We start from the raw sequence: 26,905 nt of genomic DNA on the forward strand, positions 1-26,905 counted from the left end.
TTCTAGTTGAGGTCCAGTTTTGATCAAGTAAGGGCATGACAGATTTTTTAGCATAGAACATTAATCTGCTCCCAAAGAGGTGGAAGAGAGGACACAGAGAACGTTCAATGTCCTTGTACACTTGACACATAGCTGCTTAATGTGTGGAATAAAGGTCAGCTTACGATGAAAGATAAGCCTCAGGGACCACAACTTCTCCAAGATGGAGCTCAGAATCCAAGTGAATACCCCATAGGTGGCAGAAGTGGAAGGATACTGTTTTGGAGTAAGAAAAGGTAAAACAATTTGCTGTGGTCCACTTCAGTAAGCAACTGAGGACAGTCTGTACCTGTTGCACAATAAACTTCATGCTTAACAACTTACACGAGATGTGGAAGTTGTCAACATAGAGACTGTTTGGAACTGTAGGGTGGAGTTGTCCATTGATGGCATAATCTTTGTAACAAAAAGTGTGACACTCAAGACACAGCCCTGAGGGACTCCAAGTTCCTGTTGGAAAGAACAGGAAAGTGTTGAACCTACACAAACTTGGAATCCCCAGTTCATTAACAAATGTTTAATAAATATGGGTAAATGGCCATGCAACTCATACAAGTGGAGGTCTCAAAAGATGCCTTGCTCCATGTTGTATCATAAGCTTTCTCAAGGTTAAAAACACAGAAACAAGATATTGTCCATTGAGAAATGCTTCTATGACGTTTCAAGTCAATTCAGGTGGTCCATGGTGGAGCGCTATCATTGGAACCCACACTAAGTGGGTAAGAGGAGGCTGTTTAGTTCCTTCAACCACATAAGTTGAGCATTAACCATCCTCTCCAAGATCTTACAGAGACAAAGAAATTGGACAGTAGTTTGAAGGAATCTTGGGATCCTTCCCAGGCTTAGGAAAAGGGAGTACAATACAATAGTATGGTGCCAAGTATCTGGAAAAATATTCTCCTGCCAGATACAGTTAAATACAACCAGAAGAATAAAGAGGGGCAGGAGAGGGATTGCACAGCATCTTGTAATGAATATCATTGGGCCCAAATGATTACTGCTAGACCAATGAAGAGCAAGCTTACATTTCACCAGGGTAAAGGGGTGATTGTAGTTAGAGACGACCAGCGTGTCTTGACTGCTAAGAAGGTGGGGGATGAAGAAGAAGTACTAGATACATGAGAAAAGCTTTCACCAAGAGTAATGGTGATGCTCTTGTGATCAGCAACTTCCTGGCCATCAGAGAGAATTATTGAAAGAGGGCAGATGTATACTGTCCACTGACCTTTCGAATCTTGTCTCACATAATTTTGGAACTGGTGGTAGAAGACATGCTAGAGATGTATTTAATCCAAAATTCTTTCTAGATTTGACGTCTGACTTGTTGTCAAGCGTGTGCACAGGCCTGCTGAAGTGCAATGTGGTTTAAAAGTGTGGGACACCTGTGAAAGGTATCCTGAACCTGTTTTTGAGCTTTCCTTGCCATGTGGCAGGCAGGATTCTGCCATGGACAACGATACTGTGGGAAATGTGTCCAGATTTTAGGAATACACTGAGCAGCTGCCTGGGCAATATAGTAAGTGACTGTTATGAAAGAGGGATAGTTGGTCTCGTTCACTTTCCACTGAGGCATGGGATGGGTGGAATTGACTACAGCCAGTCTCTCTCAAAATGATCTCTGCCCCATGGGTTACTATCAACCTTCCAGGAAAAGTGAAGAGGAGCAGAATGAAAGATCAATAGCAGTAAAAGACTGACTAGGTACATGAAAATAAGTATAAAAACCAGTATTGAAGAGAGATAGGTTGTCATCCAAGAGCATATGTTCTGTGGAACAACTCCTCCCTATTAATATCAGCCACATCCCAGAAGGAATTATATGTCCATTAAAATCCCCCAGGATTAAAAAGGGAGATGGTAACTGCACAATGAGGGCATCAAGGTCTTACTGATCATAGGTCTCTTTAGGAGTGACATGGACAGGGATGGAAACAAATGTAGATTTGTAACTCTTTTAATCATGTAGGGCAAAAGATTCTTCAGATGTTTGATAAATGACTCTGCTGGAGAGGTTTGTCTGTACTTCCACTATAACTAGAAATCAAAGTACTTAATCCACTATGATGTTGACTGTACAGCAGAGTCATCCATGTGTGGTTGTTTTTCAATTTTTTCATTTGCATTTATTTTTTCAAAAAATGGAGAAATCCATAATAGAGATTCTAAATTTCAGTGCTCACTGGCCCTACCCTCCATGGAGCCCTATGAGGGGATGCAATACAATGTCAAGCAAGGACACTGCAGCAATGCCAGGGTTTTGTGAGCAATATACCCAAACACCAGTACCAGACACAATGTCCATAACACCTGTTGAGAACATCCAACACTGGTACTCAATCGACCCAAGCCCAAGTTGACCAGCCAAATTACCCTGGGGGGCCACCTCAAAGCCACCCATCTACAAAATTTCAAAGTTAAGTGGTGTGTTGGAGTTGGACCCCTTAACCACCAGGATCTTCTCCTTTCCTTCACAGGTCACCACACATGGCAAACAGGTGGGTGTATGTTTAGATCCTAGAGGAAAGTACAGAACCTACTCTGGGAGGTCACAGGAATCCACCTTGAGGGTAATGAATGTTTGATGAGCCATTTGTGAATATTCGTAATAATAAGTGTCTGATGATAGAAAAAAGTGGTTAAATATTTCATTTTGCATCCTATTGTTTCTTTGCATATTACTGTAATAAATTTAATATATAAATTAATGAATAATTCATTTTAATAATGACTTGCACTTCTAATTACTCTGGAAAACTTCAATATATATATATATATATATTATAGTTATGCACCCATAACTAGGTTGTTTTATGTGGAAAAATAGTTCCACTAGTCATATTTTTATCTGCAACATGTTGCATAGCAATGGAAGACATTCTATTACTTTAAAAACTGGTTAAATTATGTTTATTAAACCACTAATTCCTAACATACATAATGTAAAACATCATAGAAAACTTTTCATTTGAAGAAAATCAAGATAAAACAAACACATTAATCACACTTTTTAAAATAAGCACCAAGAAAATGAAAACACATTACTCTTTATAAATAATTTAGTTTGATAACACCAAGGGAATTATAAATAATTATAATACATAACAAAATTTACATAAATATCCTCTGATATAAGATAACTAGACAAATATTTTTAACAAATCTCACCTTGAGTCACAATCACATCAAGATTTGTGAACTCTTAACAAAAGAAAATAAACTTTTATCAATAGCTTTGTAACACAATTAACTTTCAACAACAAATACAAAATTAATTAGAAACAAAATAGAAAAAAAAACATGCCACTGGCTTTTTGTATCAACTCAAGCATTACATATACCTTCAAATGTATTTCAGTAAATTTCTTTACAGCAAATGAAAAAAAAAGTTTATTAAGGTCAAAAGCAATAATGCTAATGCCAGATAACAACTAAGTAAATTAAACCACTTTAAAATTTAAAGTTCCAAACTGTTTATCAACAAAAGTTGAAAGTTATAAAAGTCAGAAAATGTTTCATGTTTACCACAAGAACAATAAAGTTACCAGGTGAAACTGGATCAAACTTAGAACTGGTTATATTTTACTGTAGTATCAGATAAAACAACAACCTGCTTTAACTTACTACAGTATTAGCTATATGGTTAAAGTAGAAAACAGCCTAATTAATATAACAAAACATAGCACAAAATAACAAGTTATTATCTTTAAATGTTTTTCAAATAAACAAGTTAAAGGCTGAAAGATGATGAAGTTGTTTCAACATGCTCTTCTCCTGAAACAAGAAAAGTAAGCTTTAATAACAAACAATATTCATTCTTTCAAAACAAGCTTGTTAAGACACTTCTACTATTCACTGTGTTTCTATTTATAGTTTACATTTATGTTATAGCTTAGTTACTTATTAACTAGTGTTCCAAAAATCAAGTAGTTTTAAAACTTACTTTATAACAATTCTCATTTTAAGCTATTTTTAAAACACAAATTACAATTTGAAATGACTAACAATGGCTCAAACACACCAAAAATGATTACAGGGAGACGTCCCAGCAAGAAGAGTGTATAGCAGCTTTAACTGTATCTTGTTGTTTGATGCTGCAAGACCTTAATTTTGATTATTACAGCAACTGGTTACAAGACATTTACTATTATGTAATGTTACTACTAACTGTCATGCTCTGCCAGAAATACGCTGAATTGTTGGTGAAACCATACAAAATCTTCTTTGCAGAAGGCATTCAGAAGTTATAAGTAAAATATATTATCTAATTAACTGCTACACAGGAACTACCAGTGTGTGTTCTAGACTAGTCTAAACAAATTTACATAATATTCTGCACAGTAAATATTAGTTTATCTAAATATTTAATGAAAAAGTTAAACACTGGTAAAAAAATTATAGTTCAACATGAACAACAAGTAAGCAATTATATTTAAACAAAAAAGTACAAATTGTACCTGAAATTAAAAAACATTACTATGATACTGTTCTTTAAAATTTATATGATCCAAGTTCAAGAGATGAAATTATATCATAGATGCCTTCAAAGAAAATTCCAGAGTGTTGAACTTCACAAGAAATCCTTACATGTGAATTATATGCTTCCAGAGACTACAAGAAATCCTTACAGGGAGACTTTTAGGAAACACTTTTATATTACTTCCAGAGTGTTGAACTTCACAAGAAATCCTTATATGTGAATTATATTCGAGACTACAAAGGGATTTAGGAAACACTTTTATATTACTTCCAGAGTGTTGAACTTCACAAGAAATCCTTACATGTGAATTATATGCGAGACTACAAAGGGATTTAGGAAACACTTTTATATTACTTCCAGAGTGTTGAACTTCACAAGAAATCCTTACATGTGAATTATATGCTAGACTACAAAGGGATTTAGAAACACTTTATATTACTTCCAGAGAAATCTTACATGTGAATTATATGCGAGACTACAAAGGGATTTAGGAAACACTTTTATATTACTTCCAGAGTGTTGAACTTCACAAGAAATCCTTACATGTGAATTATATGCTACAAAGGGAGAAACTATATTACTTCCAGAGTGAAGGGATTTAGGAAACACTTTTATATTACTTCCAGAGTGTTGAACTTCACAAGAAATCCTTACATGTGAATTATGTGCGAGACTACAAAGGGATTTAGGAAACTTTTATATTACGTAACAATGCTAAAAGAGGAGAAACACAGTTTATTAAAATACAAGCACAATATATTTATACTTTATTGTGACTGAAAAAGGGTCACTATTATGTCATCACATATAATGATATAAACAGAGACAACTACTTAGCTTACCTGGTAATGAGATTTTACAACTTGATAAAAAGTGAACAGAAGAACTAAATTTAGAAATATACAGTTCTTATAAGTTCTAAAATGGAATATTTAAAACAGAAGATTTCTGGTTTTGGTTAATAACACTTTTAACATTAATATCATATTTATTCTAGTTGTTTAAAAAAAAATCATATCACTCTAGCATACAAAACAAAAGTTCTATGGCTCAAATGAAAAGATTGACCAATATCAACATACAGTTGGGTACTTGTTGACTTCAGATATGTGGTCAGAAACAGTGCCTCTGCTTTTTAACATTTTATTGAAATTATTATTATGTACCAAAAATAAGATGTTCCTTTCCTATTATTTTATGAGCTTCTACAAATGACAATGTTAAGTAATAGCATTTAATAAAAAATGTTAATAAGCAGATAATATTTATTTATATTAGAGACTAGATATCTTCATGTGTTACAATCAGACAAACGTTCAATATTCATAAAAAATACATAAAACTAAGTTATTAATAACATTACCACTGCTAGATAAAAAACAAAACAGCATATTTCTTATTTTATCCTTCTATAAGTATGTAGACTGATAAAAGTAATTCTGTAACTGCTCTACATTCTAATTTGTGTTTAACAATTTAAATGACAGCACTGAGTTTTACTATTCTTTATTAGTATTTCTGGTTTTCAATCAATTACAAACTGCCATAATTTCAACTTGCCAATAAACACTGTTAAATATTAAATCTAAATAAAAGTAAGACTGCATAATTACTAACACTATGACAGTGGTCATGTTAATTATCTGGATCTCTGAAAATTCAGTTTTAAAAAGTTGGATGGCTGCTATCTACACTGTAATGTTGCTATTGAAGAATAACTGTTAGGCAGGTACACAAAAATGATTCATACACCAGATACACTTTGAAAAACATTCCAGCAGACAAATTACTTGTTGTTATAAATGATTAAAGATACGAGTTTTTAAATTTTATTAATGAGTTCAATTAATGACAAAGACATTAAAATGTTTCCAGGCAACCAGAACATTACTCTCAAACATGTTATCACAAATGAACAAAAAAACAGAGTCCATAATGTAGTGCAGATATAGAAAGGTACTTTGAATCGTAATTCTGTTTGTTCAATATCAAGTATCTGTTAGAGACTAGAACAAAGTATTATTTTACAGGAAATATTTTAATGAAACGTTAATTATGTAAAGAACTCACACTTACCATCTCTTTAAAAGATTCCTCTATTACTTGTTGGAGTTGTTGTTGATATTTTATGGTAGCTTTTTTCTACAACGAGATAATGAAAAAAGTAGTTATCAAACGTAATTAGAACTTATACCAGATATACTTTCATAGTTCTTACAGAATTCTCTTTGTGTGTTTCTTTCACAGCAAAACCACATTGGCCTATCTGCTGTGTTGACCATGGAGATTTGAGCCCCACTTTTTTTAACATTGCAAGTCCAAAAACTTACAGCTGTCCCACCCGCAGATCAGAATCAACTTCATGAAAGAAATATAATGACACACTAGAATATTTAAAAACATTACTCTGTCTTCTGTAATGATGAGAAAACCCACTTGTAGAGTACATATATATTACTCTGTCTTATTCACAATAATTTTTATGTACAGTCAGTGTATTTGTTAATTAAAAATAAAAAAACAATGTCTACATTTCACTGTTACACTGTTTTCATACTTTACCCTTGTACACAAAAAAATGTTTAGAATAAAACTATTAGCTTGATTAAAAAAGTCTAATATTTAACCTGTTCTGAGAAGATTAAAAAATATTCTACCTGAATTTCTTGAAGTTTCTTTTCTAGCTTGTTTTCTGCTAGTCTGAGTAAATGCACTGTCTCTTCCAACTTAACCAGTCTAAGATAAACAAAACAAACCAAAAAACACCGAAACATTACTCACAAAAAATGGATAAAAAAAAGTCAAACATCACCATATCTGTACCTGGAAAATAATTCTGAATTTATCAGAAATAAAACTATTCAAATAAAAGCAAAATCAATATTACCACCTAGTCAATTTACAGCACAAAATATAACTTGTTGTAAAGAACACACCCACATACACACAATAATTGATTGGAATCACACATCAGAGAAATAAGTAAAAACTGTTACCGACAGTGAAAAATTACAAAAATCCTACAAGTTTAATCATAAAATATTCAGGTGTTCTTCTAGTAAATGTTAATCAGACTTTTTTCAAAATTAGAAATTAAAATCGTTAAATTACTTTCAGAAACAAATATCTAGCTTCACCTATATTTTCTTTTATTTTTAAAACTATGTTTAAAATAAAAGTAACAGTTTTTAGTCCAAGTATTTTAAAGAAGTTATATTTAAAAAAAAATGAAACAGAAGAGAATACTAAACATTTCCTTAAAGCTATATTAACTAACACAGCACTAGCAGGTAATTTAAGAGACTCTCGAGCTGCAGATCGTTTAGGTCCCACAGACAGATCCAGAAACAAAGACCATCTGGGGTATTTGTGAATCAACAAAATTATGAAAAAGATTTAATGTCTTGGAGATAATCCATTTTTCTCGCAAATTATATTGTTATGGTGTAGAAAAAATAAGTGTTGGGACTTCTATACATACTGAAGGAAAAATTTTTCTTCTTTCTGTAATACCAAAGAATTTCACATTCGTTTAGGTTATGTTGGTATTTTCATATATATGTTAAGAAACGGAATAAATACATTTTGAATTAAGGATATTCTAAATTTGTAGTAGTTGTTTTTTAAGCATGCACAATCTCTTTGAGCAGCTGGCTCCCTCTGTACTAATTTATGTGAACCTTAGTTTCAAGATTACACCCACAACAAAGAAGAAAACACCATAAGTGTGGAGAAAGGTTGCGAGATATCTATGAGACACCTATTTTCAGTGTGAGAAAATGGTAACTAGAAGTACAATATATACCTCTCTCACACAGTAGTTAAATTCCACATTGAATTTGTGAAAGGACCACTGTACAAAAAGAGAATCATACAGGTGTACTCTGTAACTGAATGGAAGCACACATGTGGGGTACCACACCACTTTTGGAACAAGTATACTATTTGTCTTTAAAGAAGTGGAGTGCCAGGAAATGAGGGGCAACGTGGCCTGAAGCTAGTAAAAAAAAAAGACCTCAGAAAACAATGTATTGAGTGGAGATAATCAACAAGTATCACTTAATCCTCAACCATACAAACATGACAAGAAACAAACTGATGATAAGAGTCATAATTAATATAAAAACAAAATGGATGAAGAGGGATAACTCCAAACCATAATGGAGTACAAACATGACAAGAAACAAACTGATCCCAGAATGATAAGAGTCATAATTAATATAAAAACAAAATGGATGAAGAGGGATAACTCCAAACCATAATGGAGTACAAACATGACAAGAAACAAACTGATCCCAGAATGATAAGAGTCATAATTAATATAAAAACAAAATGGATGAAGAGGGATAACTCCAAACCATAATGGAGTACAAACATGACAAGAAACAAACTGATCCCAGAATGATAAGAGTCATAATTAATATAAAAACAAAATGGATGAAGAGGGATAACTCCAAACCATAATGGAGTACAAACATGACAAGAAACAAACTGATCCCAGAATAAGAGTCATAATTAATATAAAAACAAAATGGATGAAGAGGGATAACTCCAAACCATAATGGAGTACAAACATGACAAGAAACAAACTGATCCCAAAATGATAAGAGTCATAATTAATAAAAAGAAAATGGATGAAGAGGGTAACTCCAAACCATAATGGAGTACAAACATGACAAGAAACAAACTGATCCCAGAATGATAAGAGTCATAATTAATATAAAAACAAAATGGATGAAGAGGGATAACTCCAAACCATAATGGAGTACAAACATGACAAGAAACAAACTGATCCCAGAATGATAAGAGTCATAATTAATATAAAAAGAAAATGGATGAAGAGGGTAACTCCAAACCATAATGGAGTACAAACATGACAAGAAACAAATTGATCCCAGAATGATAAGAGTCATAATTAATATAAAAAAGAAAATGGAAAAGGGTAACAAAATGGATGAAGAGACAAACATGACAAGAAACAAACTGATCCCAGAATGATAAGAATCATAATTAATATAAAAACAAAATGGATGAAGAGGGATAACTCCAAACCATAATGGAGTACAAACATGACAAGAAACAAACTGATTCCAGAATGATAAGAGTCATAATTAATATAAAAACAAAATGGATGAAGAGGGAAACTCCAAACAATAATGGAGAATTCAGGAAATGATTGGCCAGTTCAACTTTGTGAAATTATGAAAATTGAGAAATTAAATAAAGTATAGTGTGAAAACTGAATTATAATCTAATGTTTGATTCCAAACTTAATGACAAATTCATCAGTAGTTCAATAAAATTTTGAATTGAGTCAATAAACATGATGACACAGGCTTTCACCTCTGACCTGTATGGAAAGGATTAAATATTCATTACACATAAATAAACATTTACCACAATTAAATAGTAACAGTATGTAAGCAGAAAATAATTTACTATTCTGAAGTATACAATGAAATTTATGCAATACCTGCAACATGAAATTTCAACCAATTTATGAAACTGAAAGTGTTCAGCTATTACACATATATTAAAATAAATAATTTTTTGGTTTTAATACTTTTTCTTCATATAAAAAAGAATACAAAAGGCATAGCAGAAAGTTTTTGATTTTTCTTTATGAATCATTCAAGACAAAATTGAATTATATAACCTAAGCTCACAAGCAACTTGAATTAAAACATTATGTATATCAACAAACATACTTGTGGACAACTTTCAGCATGTGATCCTTAGACTCTTTTAAATATGTCAGCAAGTCACTGTCAACTTGAAAGGTTGTGTGGCTTTCACCTGTTATTGATGCTATGGCATCAGACACTTGTTTCCTATATTCTACCAGCTGATTACTGGAATCAAAATAGTTAGAAACAGGTTAAAAAGAAAGTTTTGACTTTAACAAGTAAATTAATTAATTAACCTTCAATCTTTTTTCATATATACATTTCATACCAAATATCAAATTTACAGTTGTAAACTGTTATCATTGTATAGACATACCAATGGAAAGTTTTATTTGTATTTGTTACACAATGTATTATAATCTACAAAACTGGCATTCTTAGCAAAACAAAAAATTAAAGAACAGAAAATTTTCACCGCATCTTTTATGTCTGATATCAGAATAAGCATTTATATTCTGTTAATTCAATTACTGTCCTAAAAATAATTATTTTTGTTCAGAAGTATTAAAAAAGTTTACTTAAGAGTCAAGGAAACAAGAAATTACAGTATTTAATATCATAAGCTCATAAAATGAAGTACAAAAAGAATCTGACAAATTAACCTTTTCACAACAGGTCATGGGTAAAAGGTCATGTCATCAAACAAGAATTGTTTGTTTGCCTGTTTTTGAATTTTGTGCAAAGCAACATGAAGGCTATTTGTATGGTATGTTGAAATTAGATGTTTGTGATGTCAAAATCCCAAGTCTATACTTTTGCACAAGTTACCAACATTAAGAATCTGGAATATAAAATAAGGATCTTGTATCTTTTTATTTTGGTGAGATATGGCTTATGTACTAAATCAAACACACCTCTTTCCATGGTACTAAATCAAACACACCTCTTTCCATGGTACTAAATCAAACACACATCTTTCCATGGTACTAAATCAAACACCCCTCTTTCCATGGTACTAAATCAAACACACCTCTTTCCATGGTACCAAATCAAACACACCTCTTTCCATGGTACCAAATCAAACACACCTCTTTCCATGGTAAAATCAAACACCCTCTTTCCATGGTACCAAATCAAACACACCTCTTTCCATGGTACCAAATCAAACACACCTCTTTCCATGGTACTAAATCAAACACACCTCTTTCCATGGTACCAAATCAAACACACCTCTTTCCATGGTACTAAATCAAACACACCTCTTTCCATGGTACTAAATCAAACAAACCTCTTTCCATGGTACTAAATCAAACACCCCTCTTTCCATGGTACTAAATCAAACACCCCTCTTTCCATGGTACTAAATCAAACACACCTCTTTCCATGGTACTAAATCAAACAAACCTCTTTCCATGGTACTAAATCAAACACCCCTCTTTCCATGGTACTAAATCAAACAAACCTCTTTCCATGGTACTAAATCAAACAAACCTCTTTCCATTTCTGGTCACAGCTCCTTATATATACTTACAAGTTAAAATGTCTCCAGAGTGATTTTAGTCTTTGAAAAAACCACATTCTTTTAATCTAAAATTCAAATAAGATAGGTTGTGTCTTTAGACTGCTTGAAGTTTCATATTTTTTAAAATCTAACTACATCTTAGTTACTAAGTTGAATTCTACAGTAACAGTATAGGTATTTATGATTTTTTTGGTTATTCAACTGTATATATAAAAACCTAAAAACATTTTGGCTAATGTCCTCCACATGCAAAACTTTAAAAACCTTTGCAACTGATGTCACTATGTGTAGTGTGGTTGGATAGGTTCAGACCATAATTTATGCAGTTACCTCAACTCTGTTAAAGAGGCATATACTGTATCACAAATAGCATGTGATGTATATAAAAGGTGACCTGTGCTACACTTACAGTGTCACTAATGTCCCAATGATCATTGTATTGTTTGTAGTGTCCAAACAATCAAGTCAAACTTGTGAGGGTTTCTCCATGACCTACCATCCCAGTCTTAAAAGATCTTTTACTCGAGACAGTGTGATTGGTGACCACAGAACTCTACTGTTAAAAGTCATCAAGCACAAACAAGAGAAGAGGGTAGAACACGTATCTGCTGCTGACTTTTCCCATAATGGTCTATGAAAAAGGTACATTCTGGATTGACAAAGAGAGAAAATACATATTTTTGTAATAAACAAAAACAAGCCAAAAAAATATTAAAATTGCTACAGAAATGAAAAGATCCCCAAGGTGCAGGCTATAACATGGGAAAAAAAATGTGCCCTAGGTTTTGGAGGTGACTGTGAAAGTACAGCACACGGTGCAGTGGCAATACACCATCTATCAGTCTTAACTTCTGTTCACCAGTCTCACAAGAAGAAATGTATATAAATGAATACTAATAATAAAATAGAAATTATGAGAGTGCCAAGTCTATGGGTGCCAAAACTAACAACATCCCACATCTATATCACCCTTCCCTGCCAGTTGTGGGAAGTTGACTTCTCTTCAATGTAAAGAAGAATGTGATATCCTTTTTATCTTTTTCTTTTGTATTTTTTCCCTTTTTTTATTCTTGAAAATGACAAGCAAAAAACTCACCCCAGACATGTATGTCTAATACCTAAAAGCAAAAGGTCCTGGAATAGGTGCTTCATGGATGATTAGTGCAACAAACTACAATGGAAAAGACTGAGTGATCCACTATTAGAAACTGGAATGGGAACGTACTGGACAAACAGAGAGATGGTCCAGTATGTTGATATGGAGTGAGCATGTCAAAAGTCTTACATTCATCAGAAATGCACATCCTTTAGAAATGATGAGAGAGAGATCCAGTTTGAGAGGTAGCAATAAAATACATGGGCATTGTCTAATCACCATGACAGTTCTTTGAGGAGGGGCTCATAAAAGAGAACAATGGACCCCAAGAAAGTAAAGCATGGGTCTGCAAGGTCCATAGTTGGAGATGTCTGTGTGCCTCAATGGAATATAAAATGTAAATCTTGGTGACCAGGTAAAGACAAAAAGGTTGAACTAGCATGATGCAAGAGAGGAAGAAAGATATTCAAAACTACCAAACCAGGAGTAAGCATGAGAAAGGTCTTTGATATCCTAAGATAAATACTAGCAGCCACAGTAAATGAAAAGAGTTGGGTGGGTGTGAAAAGAGGAAATTAGTCTAAGAAAATAAGTAGTAGCCTCGAGCCATGAATATGGCAAATGAAAGCCCTTACAATGCCAATTAATACAAAATGGATTGATACTATGTCAAAGGAAGATAAAATGGGGAAAAGATATATAAAACATAAGAAACAAATGGAGGATGGGTCGAGAGAAATGTATAGGAAGAAATCCAACACATTGACCATAGTCAACTCCAAAACAGGAGGAAAGGAACAGAGATGGAGTTGGAGAGAAGTTAAAAGGACACTGGAAGAGAAACAAAAAGAATAGAAGACAAAAAAGTAAACCAAGGAGGAAAAATGAAAAATTTCTGACAGAAGAAGAAAAGACTGATATCCACAGAAATTTGTGAATGTGGCTGTCACACACTAAAACTAAAACTAAACTATACATGTGGTAGAGGGATGAAGAGAAAAATAGGAAGGTAGATCTAGATGAAGGATAGAAGTAAATGGTAAGGTTGAGACAGAGGGAACAACCTAGGAAAGTCACAAAAACAGAGGCTGTATAACAACTGTAGAGGGTACCAGGAAGAAATGAGCCCCACAGAAGGCACCTGGGAAAAAAACATCTACAAAATGGGGAGCCTGATAAAAACAAGTACAAGAAAGGAGTGCAGATAGAGGAATTTAATCTCACACCAAGGGAAGAAAGTACAGAAAGCATAGCAGAAAAGTAGAACAAGCCAATAAGAATAGGTTGAACATCTACAAAAGTCCAACTGAAGCATAAGGAAGTGCCTAAGACAAAAGGCAGAACTAACTAGAAGAGGGAATACAAGGAGTTAGAAAGAAAAAGTGAAAAACAAGAAAGTGAGAAACCAAAAGGGAAGGAGTCACAAACATAAGGAAGGTAAGAGGCTAGAACCTCAACTAGAAGAGGGAATACAAGCAAATAGATACAAATAACAAGAAACTGAGAAAGAGAAAAGAACAAGTTCACAAACCAGGGCAGAAGGAGTCACAAACATAAGGGAGATGAGGCATTTCGACATGAGAAAAGATCCATTTAGAAAAAAATCCCACAAATAAGCATAGAGAAAAGATTAGGTAAACTCCAAGAAACAAGGACCAAGGAACATGATAAATAATAAAGAACATAGGCTAAAAATAAGGAACATACCAGGGAGAGAAAGAAAGGTTATGGTTATGTCACTAAGAAGCCTCCAAATGTCATAGTACATAGTAAGAATAAGGCCTAAGTTAGAATTGATTCACTCACTAAGGTCCAAGTAGAAATCACCATTATTTAAGAATTCACAAAAATAAAGGAAGCATTAGAAATAAAAGTCAATAAACACAAATATCAGTTTTGTTACCAATGCAAATCTCTAAATTGAACTCACACAAGAAATTTAAACAACTCTGATCAACACAATGCCAAGAAAAAAAGAAGTTTCATAAGTGCAGAGATGAGTTATTGTAAAGTGGGGGTGTTTCACCCTCCTGTTAGTGGGGGACTTTTGTTGTGTGATGACATCATCACACAGTAGTGCAATTCATGTAAAATTAGCAAGAAGTTTGTGACATGCAACTACCTAGCAGATGTGTGGGAAATGTAGCTAAACTGTGTAAGGAAGTGAGGTATTATCTTAGAAAACATCATTTATGTGACAGTTATGAGTCTGTGTAATTACAAATAATGCTGGATAGAAATTTAAAATAATGTCCTCAAGTAATTTTTGTAACTTTCCAAAATTTATAAAACTTGAATTGGTTAAGTTAAATCTAACCTTAAGAAGGTAAAGCAAAGGAAATGTCAGAAGTTATAAAAAAAAAAGACAAGGAAGTTCTAGGAAGTAAAGTTGGTTAAGAACCCCAAAACAATCAGAGCTGAAATTGGGCAGTCAGATACTTGTGTGCATAAATATAATTGATCTGTATTTCATTTACATTACATTAAAGTGTGATTAAAGCAACTTCCATACTGATTTTTTCTATGTTCTATTTTACATTAAAGATAAAAATTATCTTTCAGTACTACAGAGTTGAATGAATGTAACTGTAAAAGTGAGAACAATATTTATCTTTAACAACTATGTAAAGGTTTTAAATATACTCCATATGAAGTAGGAAGGTTTATTATATGAAAATTTATATTCTTCACAAAAACAGTACAATGTTTCCAAGCATGTTATAAAGAAGACTGAATGACGAACCTATTATCTTTTACATACAGAGTGAAAACAAAAAGACAACATACCTGAATGTAGAAATACATCTTTGGACAGTATTCACATATTTCTTTGACAGGGTTTTCACTTGTTCTTCAAGTGTTTCTTCTGCTATTTCTGACTGAACCACAATGAAAGGGAAATTGTTTTTATCACTCATTCATTCAAATAACAAAACACTGTATTTAAATACTTAAAAAAGAGTGTTGTTAAGTATGTTATTTATACGTTCTGATGAATCTCTTCATTTTACACAAAATTCAATGAGGTTAATAGATTCTTATATCTTTTTATGTACTACAAAACTAAGTGATTATGACAACTGAAGAAAATTTACTGTCACCAGTAACACTAGTAAATGCTGAGTATGCACTGCACACTCACACATATATTAAACATGTTATAAAAAATAATTAAAATATTTTGTATGTTACTAATTTCAAATTTGTAACCAAATTATCTGATTTTTTATTTAACAAGACTGTACATGATCCTTATGCAGAATGTATAATAATTGTTATTATGTGCATCTTATTAGCTAATTATTAATAGTAAATATGAAACTTACTTGCTGTAACAGTGAATATTTTTTTATTTTTACATTCTACTTATTATTATATTCTCACTTTGACATCAGAAAACACAAAATTTGTTCTCCAATTGTTATTCACTGGTCTGTCAACTGACTGCTGTTTTTTTCCACACTTGATGTTCAATATGTGAGGACGTATCAATTCTTCAACCAAGTGGATGTTAGCTCTTCTTAGTTCTTGTTTCAGTGGACTAATGTCTGTCTCAGAAAATGATGGTTTTGTTCCTATTATGTTGGTATCAAAATCTTTAACTTGCTGTCTCTTCTGACCTTGAAAATAGGAAGACTTAGGACTTTGTAATGTTTTCTGGTTTCGATTACAGGGGATTCAGGAAGTGAATGTTTCTTGGCCTTGAATAGAGGGGTATTAAGAAGATGGCATAGTTTTCAGTAATGATAAAGAGAAGGGCTCAAAGATTTCAGGTCTTGTAAACATGGAGAAAAGGATTGAGGACAAAAGAATATTGGGCTCAAAGATTTCAGGTCTTGTAAACATGGAGAAAAGGATTGAGGACAAAAGAATATTGGGCTCAAAGATTTCAGGTCTTGTAAACATGGAGAAAAGGATTGAGGACAGAAGAATATTGGGCTCAAAGATTTCAGGTCTTGTAAACATGGAGAAAAGGATTGAGGACAAAAGAATATTGGGCTCAAAGATTTCAGGTCTTGTAAACATGGAGAAAAGGATTGAGGACAGAAGAATATTGGGCTCAAAGATTTCAGGTCTTGTAAACATGGAGAAAAGGATTGAGGACAGAAGAATATTAGGCTCAAATATTTCAGGTCTTGTAAACATGGAGAAAAGGATTGAGGACAGAAGAATATTGGGCTCAAAAATTTCAGGTCTTGTAAACATGGAGCAAAGGATTGAGGACAGCACAAAAGAGAACTCAAGTGCTTTTCTTGTAGTCCTGGAAGTTTCTGGCTATTTCTATATATAATTAACTAATTAAAAAGGTTAGTCAATAATTCATCAAGAAACATTATTAAAAACAAAGAAGGGAAAAGCTGCATTAAATTAAACAAATTATGTTTTCAATAAAACTACCATGTCCAAATTTTTGATTTGTATCATAAACTTTATATATACAGGTTTCTTGTGGTTCGTCAGCTTTTGGCATTTATATTGTAATTTTTGAAGTGTTACACTGTCTATATAAAGACATTTTCAAAAAATATTTTCTCTCTCTGTCTGACAAGTTCTGGTATTGAACAAAGGGCCCCTATGGTTGTGATTTGTGGGAGAAAAAAGAAAAGTATGGAATGTTACCTTTATGTGCCTCTAAGTTTTAATAGAAAATGAACAAATTAAGAGAATTATAGGGAACAAACACATGAGGCTTACCCAAGTTTTATCAAAAAGTTCAAACTTATTGATTTCTTACAATTTGCTAGTTTTCAGCATCTAAACAATAATTTTTAAAATAATAAAACTATGAATTATTGGATGTTACATTTACCTGGAGTAAAGAGCCTCTTTTTGAACCTCCCCATGTGTGACAGTTGAGGTTCATTTTGCAAAGAACTATATTTCCTCTTCAGTACTGATTCTTGAGAACTAATGACAGATGAAGATCCTATAACAACCAGGTTAATAAAGAACCTTTAGTTCAATGAATTTGAAGTAGACTAACATGCAGAAGAAAACTACTTTCTTCTTGTCCAAACATAAAGACAGATACAATCATATCATAGTTATGGTGAAATAGTAAGAAGGGAATTGGAAAACCTAGCAGAGAAAATCATACAAAAAGTCTGAAAATTACAGTTCATTGTATGGTTAACTTAATCTTGAAATGCAATAATTATAAAAGATGTGTTGAAAATGACATTTAACTGTTTGCATAAGCAAAAGTACCTAACTGACAAAGCAGGCACTCATTCCAAACTTAGTTGTTTACCTTTACTTAATAAGCATATTATATAGATGATTGATTATTCATAGGTTTGTACCACTACTCACTAGACTTTTAGTGATGCACAGAAATACCATCCTCAAGTGTATAAATAAGTACTTCACATAAAACTACATAATTTTCAACACCAAAATAACCTCTTTTATCTAATATCAAAACATAGAATGAATTGGTGTTCTATACCTGAAGCATGTTTAGAAAGTAGACTTAGAGAAGTGGAAGAAGTTCAGATCAACTAAAGATGTTTCACAATGACTACTGACAATTCATTTAATGACTCCAAGTGTGTAAACATTACCTACCAAATATAACTCAGGAGCTGATTAACATTACACACTTTGTATCAGTTAAATACTAAACAAAATTAATAATGTGGTATTCAATGTTACTGAAGTCCAAGAGATACATCTGAAGTATCCACAAAATGAAGATTTGAGAAATGTTAGGAACAAAATAAATTGATTACATACAACAAAGATAAATACAAATGAACAAAATCTTTATTTACAAAAATATTTAGGAGTCTGATATCAGTAATGTAAGAATATGACTGAATAATACAAAAAAAACCCCAAAGCAAAACACTTTTTTCAGTTCTGAAAGTCTGTACAGGACAGACAAGAATGAACCAATACCAAGTATTGCAAGTATCCTCACTTTTATAGTCACACAAATATTTTAGTCCTGTAGTCATCAAGTAGTCATGTCAAGAACAACAATTGCAAGTATCCACTAAAGAGAACTTAGGTATAGAAAACAGCATCCTTAATGGCTGTTACTAAGAAAGTAAACCAACCCAGTAACTATAGCAAACACAATGTTGTAAGAAACATCAATAAGCCAAATGTATCCAACAAACAAGTAGCAGGGACCAAGTACTGACTATGGTGCACATGTTTAAATATGCGATATTTTGACAAATAATCTATATTTAGTCATTCTTTAATTTATTTCACACCAAGTGTAAACAGAGAAGTAAGAACACAGCTTGGTGTTTTTAATAAAATTCTTAGATGTATGTTGTGTTGCCCCCAGTAAAATTTCATATCTGACTGATAAACTTCAGTTGTGGATCTAATCATAGTTGTTATTCATATAAGAGAATTTTCCTTGTATAGAGTTAACCATAAGTATAGAAAAAGAGAATAAAATTCCACATCTTCAACATAAACTAACTGCACATAAGTATACTAAGATATGAATGTAAAATCAAATATTAAATCATGCAGGTTTTGTTGAAACTTCCATATGTGATACATTAGAGCTTTATACATGTAACAAGATAATACAGCTGTCTGACTTGCAGATTCATTGGCTAGTGTCTATGTCCAATAAGATTACACAACCATGTAAATATAGAAAGATGCTGAGTAGCACATAGTGTGAAATTCTTTGAATGCAATTTAAACACAAATTTGTGACTTAATCAGACCCAGGTTATTGATGAATCCGAAGTTTGGAAAATTTTGAAAAATAGTTGTAGATTACTGTGAAGATGAAATATCAGTAACATTTTTCACTGACAAATACTTCAACATTCTTTGACCTTCCTTTGACCAATATTTTCCATTTTCTAGCCCAAAGTCAACTTGTTTTACTTTTGTCTGTACTACTTCTTGTTTTAAAACACAATGGAAAAATTAGAAGATTATCCTACATATCATATTACTTACTTGTGTAAAGTGAAGTTAACATTCTTCTCTACAAAAAATACCTGTACTCATACTAACTTTTTTACCAATGAACATTTCTCTTCTCTGCCCATCTAAGCACTGGTATAAATCTTACCTTATTTGCACCAGCCTTTATACCCTACTGTATTTGCAAAACAGCCTTACGATTTACCTACCTACATAAATGCAACCCCTTACAAGATCTGTATACAAGCCTCTAATCATTATTTCCTGTTCACTTTAATGAGAGTATGAATTGTGAGACCTGTAACTGGCCATTTAGTAGGGAGAAAGGAGAGAGTGAAAGGAGGAGGAAATACATTTTGAGTACAGGAAAAAGCATACCAGAGGGTTCCACATTACTTCTGGAACATCTATTCTCTTTGCTCTGGCTATATGAAATCTAATTTATGAGAGGTAAAGGCCGACTAGCCACAGATACAAAATTATAAAATCTTTAGAGGAACATGAATTCTTCCAGGTCATAACCAGGCAGACAAAGTCCCACATCTCATTATTGGAATTATAGGGACTGTGAACCCAAACACAAATCTAAGATATAGTGGTTAGAGCATGAGGACTGCTTTGCTTTTGGTCTTGTTTGGTAATGTGGAATTACTAGAACCAAACCTGAAAGTTACAGAATATTGCATGTTGATTCAACAGAATTACAAATAGAAGACAAGCATCACAAAAATGGAGAAACCCTTATCCCAACCTGATGGAGTACAAAATGCAACAAACCAAACTCAAAATTAGAGAACCTGTCACACCCTAAAAAACACAGATTACCTGATTTGTGATTACAAACCAAAATCCTAACCCCCCAACTTGAGAGGCAAGGAAACACCCTCTGTCCCTAGAATTATGAGGATATGGAACAAATTAAGTTATTTCAATAGCACTGGAAGTGACTCGTTGCATGCTGAATTATGAGGACTCATGGATCTTCTTCCATGTTCTATGAAATAAAGAAAATTGTCAAAAAGTAGGGCCATACACAGCTCAAGAACTATGAAGCTTAGACTGGTCTTGCTCCTATCATACATGTGGGAAAATCATCCAGGGTTATTGGTAGGAGAGCACCCAGCTTTGCCTTATTCTTCTTGAATGGAATGAGTATAAGCTCACTTGGGATGAATAAGTTTTATTAGTTACTTGTTTCTATATCCCAAAATATAACACAATAATTTTCTTTGTTCACTTCAATTTCAATTACATAGGTTCAACTCACACCGTTTTAATTGAAAATACTGTCTAAAACATGGATCCTATGGAAACAACAAAATTAATTCATACATATAGCTACTTCCAGGCTCATGATATACCTATTTATGTGAACAAAACTTTACCACTGAAACCTATATTATTATCACTTATAACATAACTTTCTTTTAATTGCTATTTCATTTGTATATGTTCCATTCAACCAGAGCAATAATTATTATTCATGAAAATTACTCTGGAAGCAGAACTTGCATGTTTTAAAATGTTAAATGTGGCAGTTACTCTGCTTCTTGGAATTCATTTGAAAAAATTATATCATATTGAAAAGAAAGAAAACAAAAATAATGGTGGACACTGTAATTAATATTATTAATAGAAGGAAAACAAGCAAAATAAAATAAGAACCAAAAGTGTTAGAAGAACTTAACAGCAACTTATATATGTAAAAACAGCTGGTATGGGTAAAGAAAGCTCTATATTGAGGAGCGAATAACGTTTTAACCTTCTTCGGTCATCATTAGGCTCACAAAAAAAAGAAAGAGGTAACTGATTGATACTTTACCACGTTTAAAAACAGTTGTGTAATTGAGTGTAGGAATGTAGAGGGCGTGCTTAGATGTTTGATTATATTTATTAATGTAGGTATAAAGATGTTCCTTTGTATTGATTTATTTTGAGCTTGAGTTGTTGTATAAGTAAGGCTTCTTCAATTTTGCATTTGGGTGTTTTCTATGGTTATGTTGTGTTTATTTGTGTTTGAAAACGTGTGAAGGTGACTTTTTGTGTTCTTTGAATCTGGTTTCCATTATCTGTCAGTTACCTCTTTCTTTCTTTGTGAACCTGACGATGACCGAAGAAGGTCGAAACGTTGTTCGCTCCTCTACATAGAGCTTTCTCTACCCATACCAGATGTTTTTACATATTTTTTCTCTGTGAGTGGGTTTTCTTGTCATCACAGATTAACAGCAACTTCTTCACAAAAAAGACAATCCTACATTAGTTTGTGTCATGTGAATTTTTGTTTGTTTTTCCATGAGCTTTTCCCACAGTCTTAGAGCCTGCAGGACCAAACCTGGTGTGGAGGATTTGGGTTGACTTGGGAGGGTTCTTTATTTACATAGGGTAACCCTCCTCATTTGTGAAAAGGTTAAAACATGCCTAGCTTAGAAGATCACTCAGGCATGACAGGAGTCTAGAAGGAGGTTCTTATCGTCACTTAGTCTGATTCTGGCATCTGATTTTCAAAATTCACATTGTTTGGGCAAAGACATGGAATTGTATGTGTACTAAAAATGTCTACATAGAAGTCATCTGAATATACTATACATTGCATCTAGTGAAAGTATGAGGCATATTCTGCCCCACAACCTAAAGAAAATTATCCAAAAAGTCCCAGGTTGCTGCAGCAAGAAATACAGAAGGTGAGAAACATCTGCAGCTATTAATAAACAGAAAGAAAGAAGCCACTGCCTATTTGTATAACACTAATTCAGGCACGAACTGAAGAAGATAAGATAAGCAAGATAACAATTCATTGTACAAACAACAGAACAATTTTCATCTTAAAGTTAACTTGAAAACAGAAACTACCTTTCTCTTCCATACAAACTAAGTTTTAAAAAAATATCTTAATATAAAAACTGCTGTAAGTACAGGGTGTGATAATGGTCAGTATAAAGACTACAGTCATCCACAGTTAAACAAATGCCAAAAAGCTGTCTGAGAAAGAAACTTAAAATCATAGAAGTCCAAAGGTTAGAATAAGAACCAACATTAAGTTAAGAATAACAAGTACAATATCAACATTCCAATCCATCAGATATGTGATTCAAACAATGAAACACAAAATAGAATAATTCATGTAAAGTCAAGAACTTTTAGCACATGCAAAATTAAAGAAAAAAGGGTATATACCGCTAAAAGAAATTTGATACATCTGTTTCAACTAAAAGAACTACTAATTTCACCCTTCCATAACTATATCATCAAATATTTCTTTATTAATTAACTGTCAGACAATTTTCTATATTGTTCATCACATCCTGGTGGACCAGATGTAAGGACCATCAACACTAATCCTCAACTTTAAGTAAAGGTTATAATGGCTACTCCACAACAGATTGTACTAGCTTCGTCCTGTTTCTTTCTCTCAGGGTGGGATGAAGCTCATTTTAAGGACAGAGACTTGTCCAAGTCAGTAATGAGTTGGGGTTCTCACCTTTGGCTATGATTATTTGAAATCATATTTGACATAAATAATATGCTGATTGCAGAACTTTACACTAGTACAGTAAATCATTATTCTTGATTTAGTACAAACCTTATACTGTGTAAATATGTTTGAAAATCTAACTATTTAAGGCAATCTGTCTGACTCCTAAGAAATACAGAGACCACCCAGTTTTGGACACATTATTCTCACAAAATATAGTGTTTTGGGTTATTAACTTTTCCAACTTGTTTTTCCTTTCCTGTTTCTTATTATTATACTCTGCATAACACTTCTGAGTCTGCACATCGTGAGTACTTGATTTTGTCTGTCAGATATCAAGTCTGCCTGGATACCACAAGCTAGTTATCAAATCATATTTTTTTGTTAACTGGAACAGGTTCATGCTAATGATTAGTATACTGTTTTCTAAAAACTTTACTCAAATGATGATGAGGACCAGATTGGTATTAAATGCCCATTGTTGGTTTAATTTCTGTTACTAGCATAAGGTGTTTGCTATAACAGAGATAACGGTGAAAGAACTCACATAAACTCTTTATTTAATATTTTTGGTATTTTTCAGAATTACAAGTGTGTGTAATAACAGTACTTCAACTACACAAAGTTTGCCGTATTATTGTCAACGATCTACTTTACTCAATCTAGAATTCACTACATGATGTCAATAACTAGATTTTTATGTCAAGTCAGCCATAATATGGTACATAACTGGATTTTTATGTCAAGTCAGCCACAATATGGCACATAACTAGATTTTTATGTCAAGTCAGCCACAATATGGCACATAACTAGATTTTTATGTCAAGTCAGCCACAATACGGTACATAACTAGATTTTTATGTCAAGTCAGCCACAATACGGTACATAACTAGATTTTATGTCAAGTCAGCCACAATACGGTACATAACTAGATTTTTATGTCAAGTCAGCCACAATATGGCACATAACTAGATTTTTATGTCAAGTCAGCCACAATATGGTACATAACTAGATTTTTATGTCAAGTCAGCCACAATATGGTACATAACTAGATTTTTATGTCAAGTCAGCCACAATATGGCACATAACTAGATTTTTATGTCAAGTCAGCCACAATATGGTACATAACTAGATTTTTATGTCAAGTCAGTCACAATACGGTACATAACTAGATTTTTATGTCAAGTCAGCCACAATATGGTACATAACTAGAGTTTTATGTCAAGTCAGCCACAATATGGTTCATAACTAGATTTTTATGTCAAGTCAGCCACAATATGGTACATAACTAGATTTTTATGTCAAGTCAGCCACAATATGGTTCATAACTAGATTTTTATGTCAAGTCAGCCACAATACGGTACATAACTAGATTTTTATGTCAAGTCAGTCACAATACGGTACATAACTAGATTTTTATGTCAAGTCAGCCACAATATGGTACATAACTAGATTTTTATGTCAAGTCAGCCACAATATGGTACATAACTAGATTTTTATGTCAAGTCAGCCACAATACGGTACATAACTAGATTTTTATGTCAAGTCAGCCACAATATGGTACATAACTAGATTTTTATGTCAAGTCAGCCACAATATGGTTCATAACTAGATTTTTATGTCAAGTCAGTCACAATACGGTACATAACTAGATTTTTATGTCAAGTCAGCCACAATATGGTACATAACTAGAGTTTTATGTCAAGTCAGCCACAATATGGTTCATAACTAGATTTTTATGTCAAGTCAGCCACAATATGGTTCATAACTAGATTTTTATGTCAAGTCAGCCACAATATGGTACATAACTAGATTTTTGTCAAGTCAGCTACAATACGGTACATAACTAGATTTTTATGTCAAGTCAGCCACAATATGGTACATAACTTGATTTTTTATGTCAAGTCAGCCACAATATGGTACATAACTAGAATTTGAGTTATGCTCTTGCTGTTCATTTAATTCTTTGAAATACATCTCTCAACCTATCTGATATTTCTTACAAACTTAATAATCACCTGGAATAAATAAAACACAACATCAGCAACTGATATGGCAAACAGTGTGGTTCAAATACTGTTATTATACACTTACCTAATTTTCAAAATCCCTAACAGACTAGATAAAAAAATGTAATCCAATATACAGTAAAACCTGTCTAAGCCTGAGACTGCAGAGAGGTGAAACCTATACAAACTGGAAATATCCACATTTTGCAGCATTATCTTAAGATTTCTCTTATAGAAGGTCCTCTATATGGAAGAACCTGTGTAATGCAGATGGAAAACTATCTTTCACCTATCTCATTTATCAACAAGTATGATTATAACCTGAGTAAGGTGAAAGAATGTTTTTGATTAAATATTAATAAATTCTCAGACATTTTGTTACAGTAAGTATTGGTTAAATATATTCTGTTCTTTTTTTCTACCATCATTATTCTGGAGATCTCTATTTGAAAGAACAATTGACTGTACATTTGGTCCCATTTGCTGATGGAAAACTGGAGAAACCATGGGCAATAGGTAAAAGTAAAAATCTGCACTGTTTCAAAAATTTAAGGAAGTATCAACTTCCTGTGGAATGGAAAGCGAATAATAAAGCGTGGACGACAAGTGCTATATTCGAGGAATTTTTGAACAAATTAAATAAAGAATGGAACAAGAAAATAGGAATATCTACTTTTTCTAGATAATGCAACTTGCCACCCAAACGTTCAACTTTCAAATGTTGGTTTAGTCTTTCTATCTCCATGTACAACATCAGTTCTACAGCCACTAGATAATGGAATTATACAGCGTATAAAACTGAAATACAGAAAATTGATGCTTCAGCATATTATTGCAAACATGAATGACTGTAAGAGAGCATCTAAAATGACCATGAAAATTTTAAGTCATTCAGTCAAATGCTCAAAAGATGAATGCATAATAAAATGTTTTCAAAACTGGAATTATTTTTGATAATGACTGAGATTGTGGAGAAGTTGTTTGTTATGATGATTATAGTGAAATCCAAACTCTGAGAAGAATGATGCAGATGATTCTGTGAACGTAGAAAGTTTTGTGAATGTTGACAAGAATGTTTTAACAGAAACTGATGAAATTGATTTAAAATATATAATAGAATCTCAAGATGGTAACAGTGTGATAGATTCAGAAGATGAGCAAAATGGAAAAGATAAGTGAGGAAATACAAATTTCTACTTCATTGCAAGTGTTAAGTTATGCTTATGCTATCAAATTGTATGCAAAAATGAAGTGGAAAAATGAATTTCGTGAAAAGTTGTACAATTAGCGTTCTCTTTTAACCACATGAGAAAGCTCATTAAAAAAAGGAAACAATTGATATTGAACACTTTCTTCAAATAAATTTAAAATTTTGTGTACTTGTGTATATTTTGAATGTCTATTTTGTTCTTATTCTAATAACTATATAAACAGTATAATAGCTTTATTCACAAATGTCTTATTTCCCTCATGTGAAGCAAGCATAACATTCTGCTCAAAATATATATATAATTAAGGAAATGCATGTTCACTGTCTGAGCTCTAAAACCTGCTTAAGCCAGAAAGTTTAACTGACCCCATGCTATTCCACCTTAGACAGGTTTCACTGTATAATGACACATGCAATCAATTATAATTAAGCTTTGTCCCCTTTGGAAAATGCAATCACACCATAATAACAGACTAAGTCTTTGCTTGTACCATCTTCTTTCTGTGAATATTCATGAGTGTTAGGTAAGCTAAATTCAAAGGGTAGA

General features: G+C 32.7%; 1 protein-coding gene across 1 annotated transcript in view; it reads right to left on the reverse strand.

Annotated features, from left to right (window-relative positions):
- Positions 1-2,919: 2,919 nt before the first annotated feature.
- LOC143245821 (uncharacterized) overlaps positions 2,920-26,905 on the reverse strand; it is a 78,442-nt gene continuing 54,456 nt past the window's right edge. Inside the window, exons 13-20 of the mRNA XM_076492076.1 lie at positions 20,419-20,474; positions 17,572-17,714; positions 16,146-16,381; positions 15,549-15,640; positions 10,225-10,368; positions 7,174-7,252; positions 6,593-6,658; positions 2,920-3,810 (exon numbers count right to left, since the gene is read on the reverse strand). Coding sequence (XP_076348191.1) covers positions 3,754-3,810; positions 6,593-6,658; positions 7,174-7,252; positions 10,225-10,368; positions 15,549-15,640; positions 16,146-16,381; positions 17,572-17,714; positions 20,419-20,474 — 873 coding nt within the window. The 3' untranslated portion in view covers positions 2,920-3,753. The remainder of the gene's footprint in view (positions 3,811-6,592; positions 6,659-7,173; positions 7,253-10,224; positions 10,369-15,548; positions 15,641-16,145; positions 16,382-17,571; positions 17,715-20,418; positions 20,475-26,905) is intronic.

The sequence above is a fragment of the Tachypleus tridentatus genome, chromosome 3 (assembly GCF_004210375.1).
Source record: "Tachypleus tridentatus isolate NWPU-2018 chromosome 3, ASM421037v1, whole genome shotgun sequence".
Taxonomy (NCBI): Eukaryota; Metazoa; Arthropoda; class Merostomata; order Xiphosura; family Limulidae; genus Tachypleus; species Tachypleus tridentatus.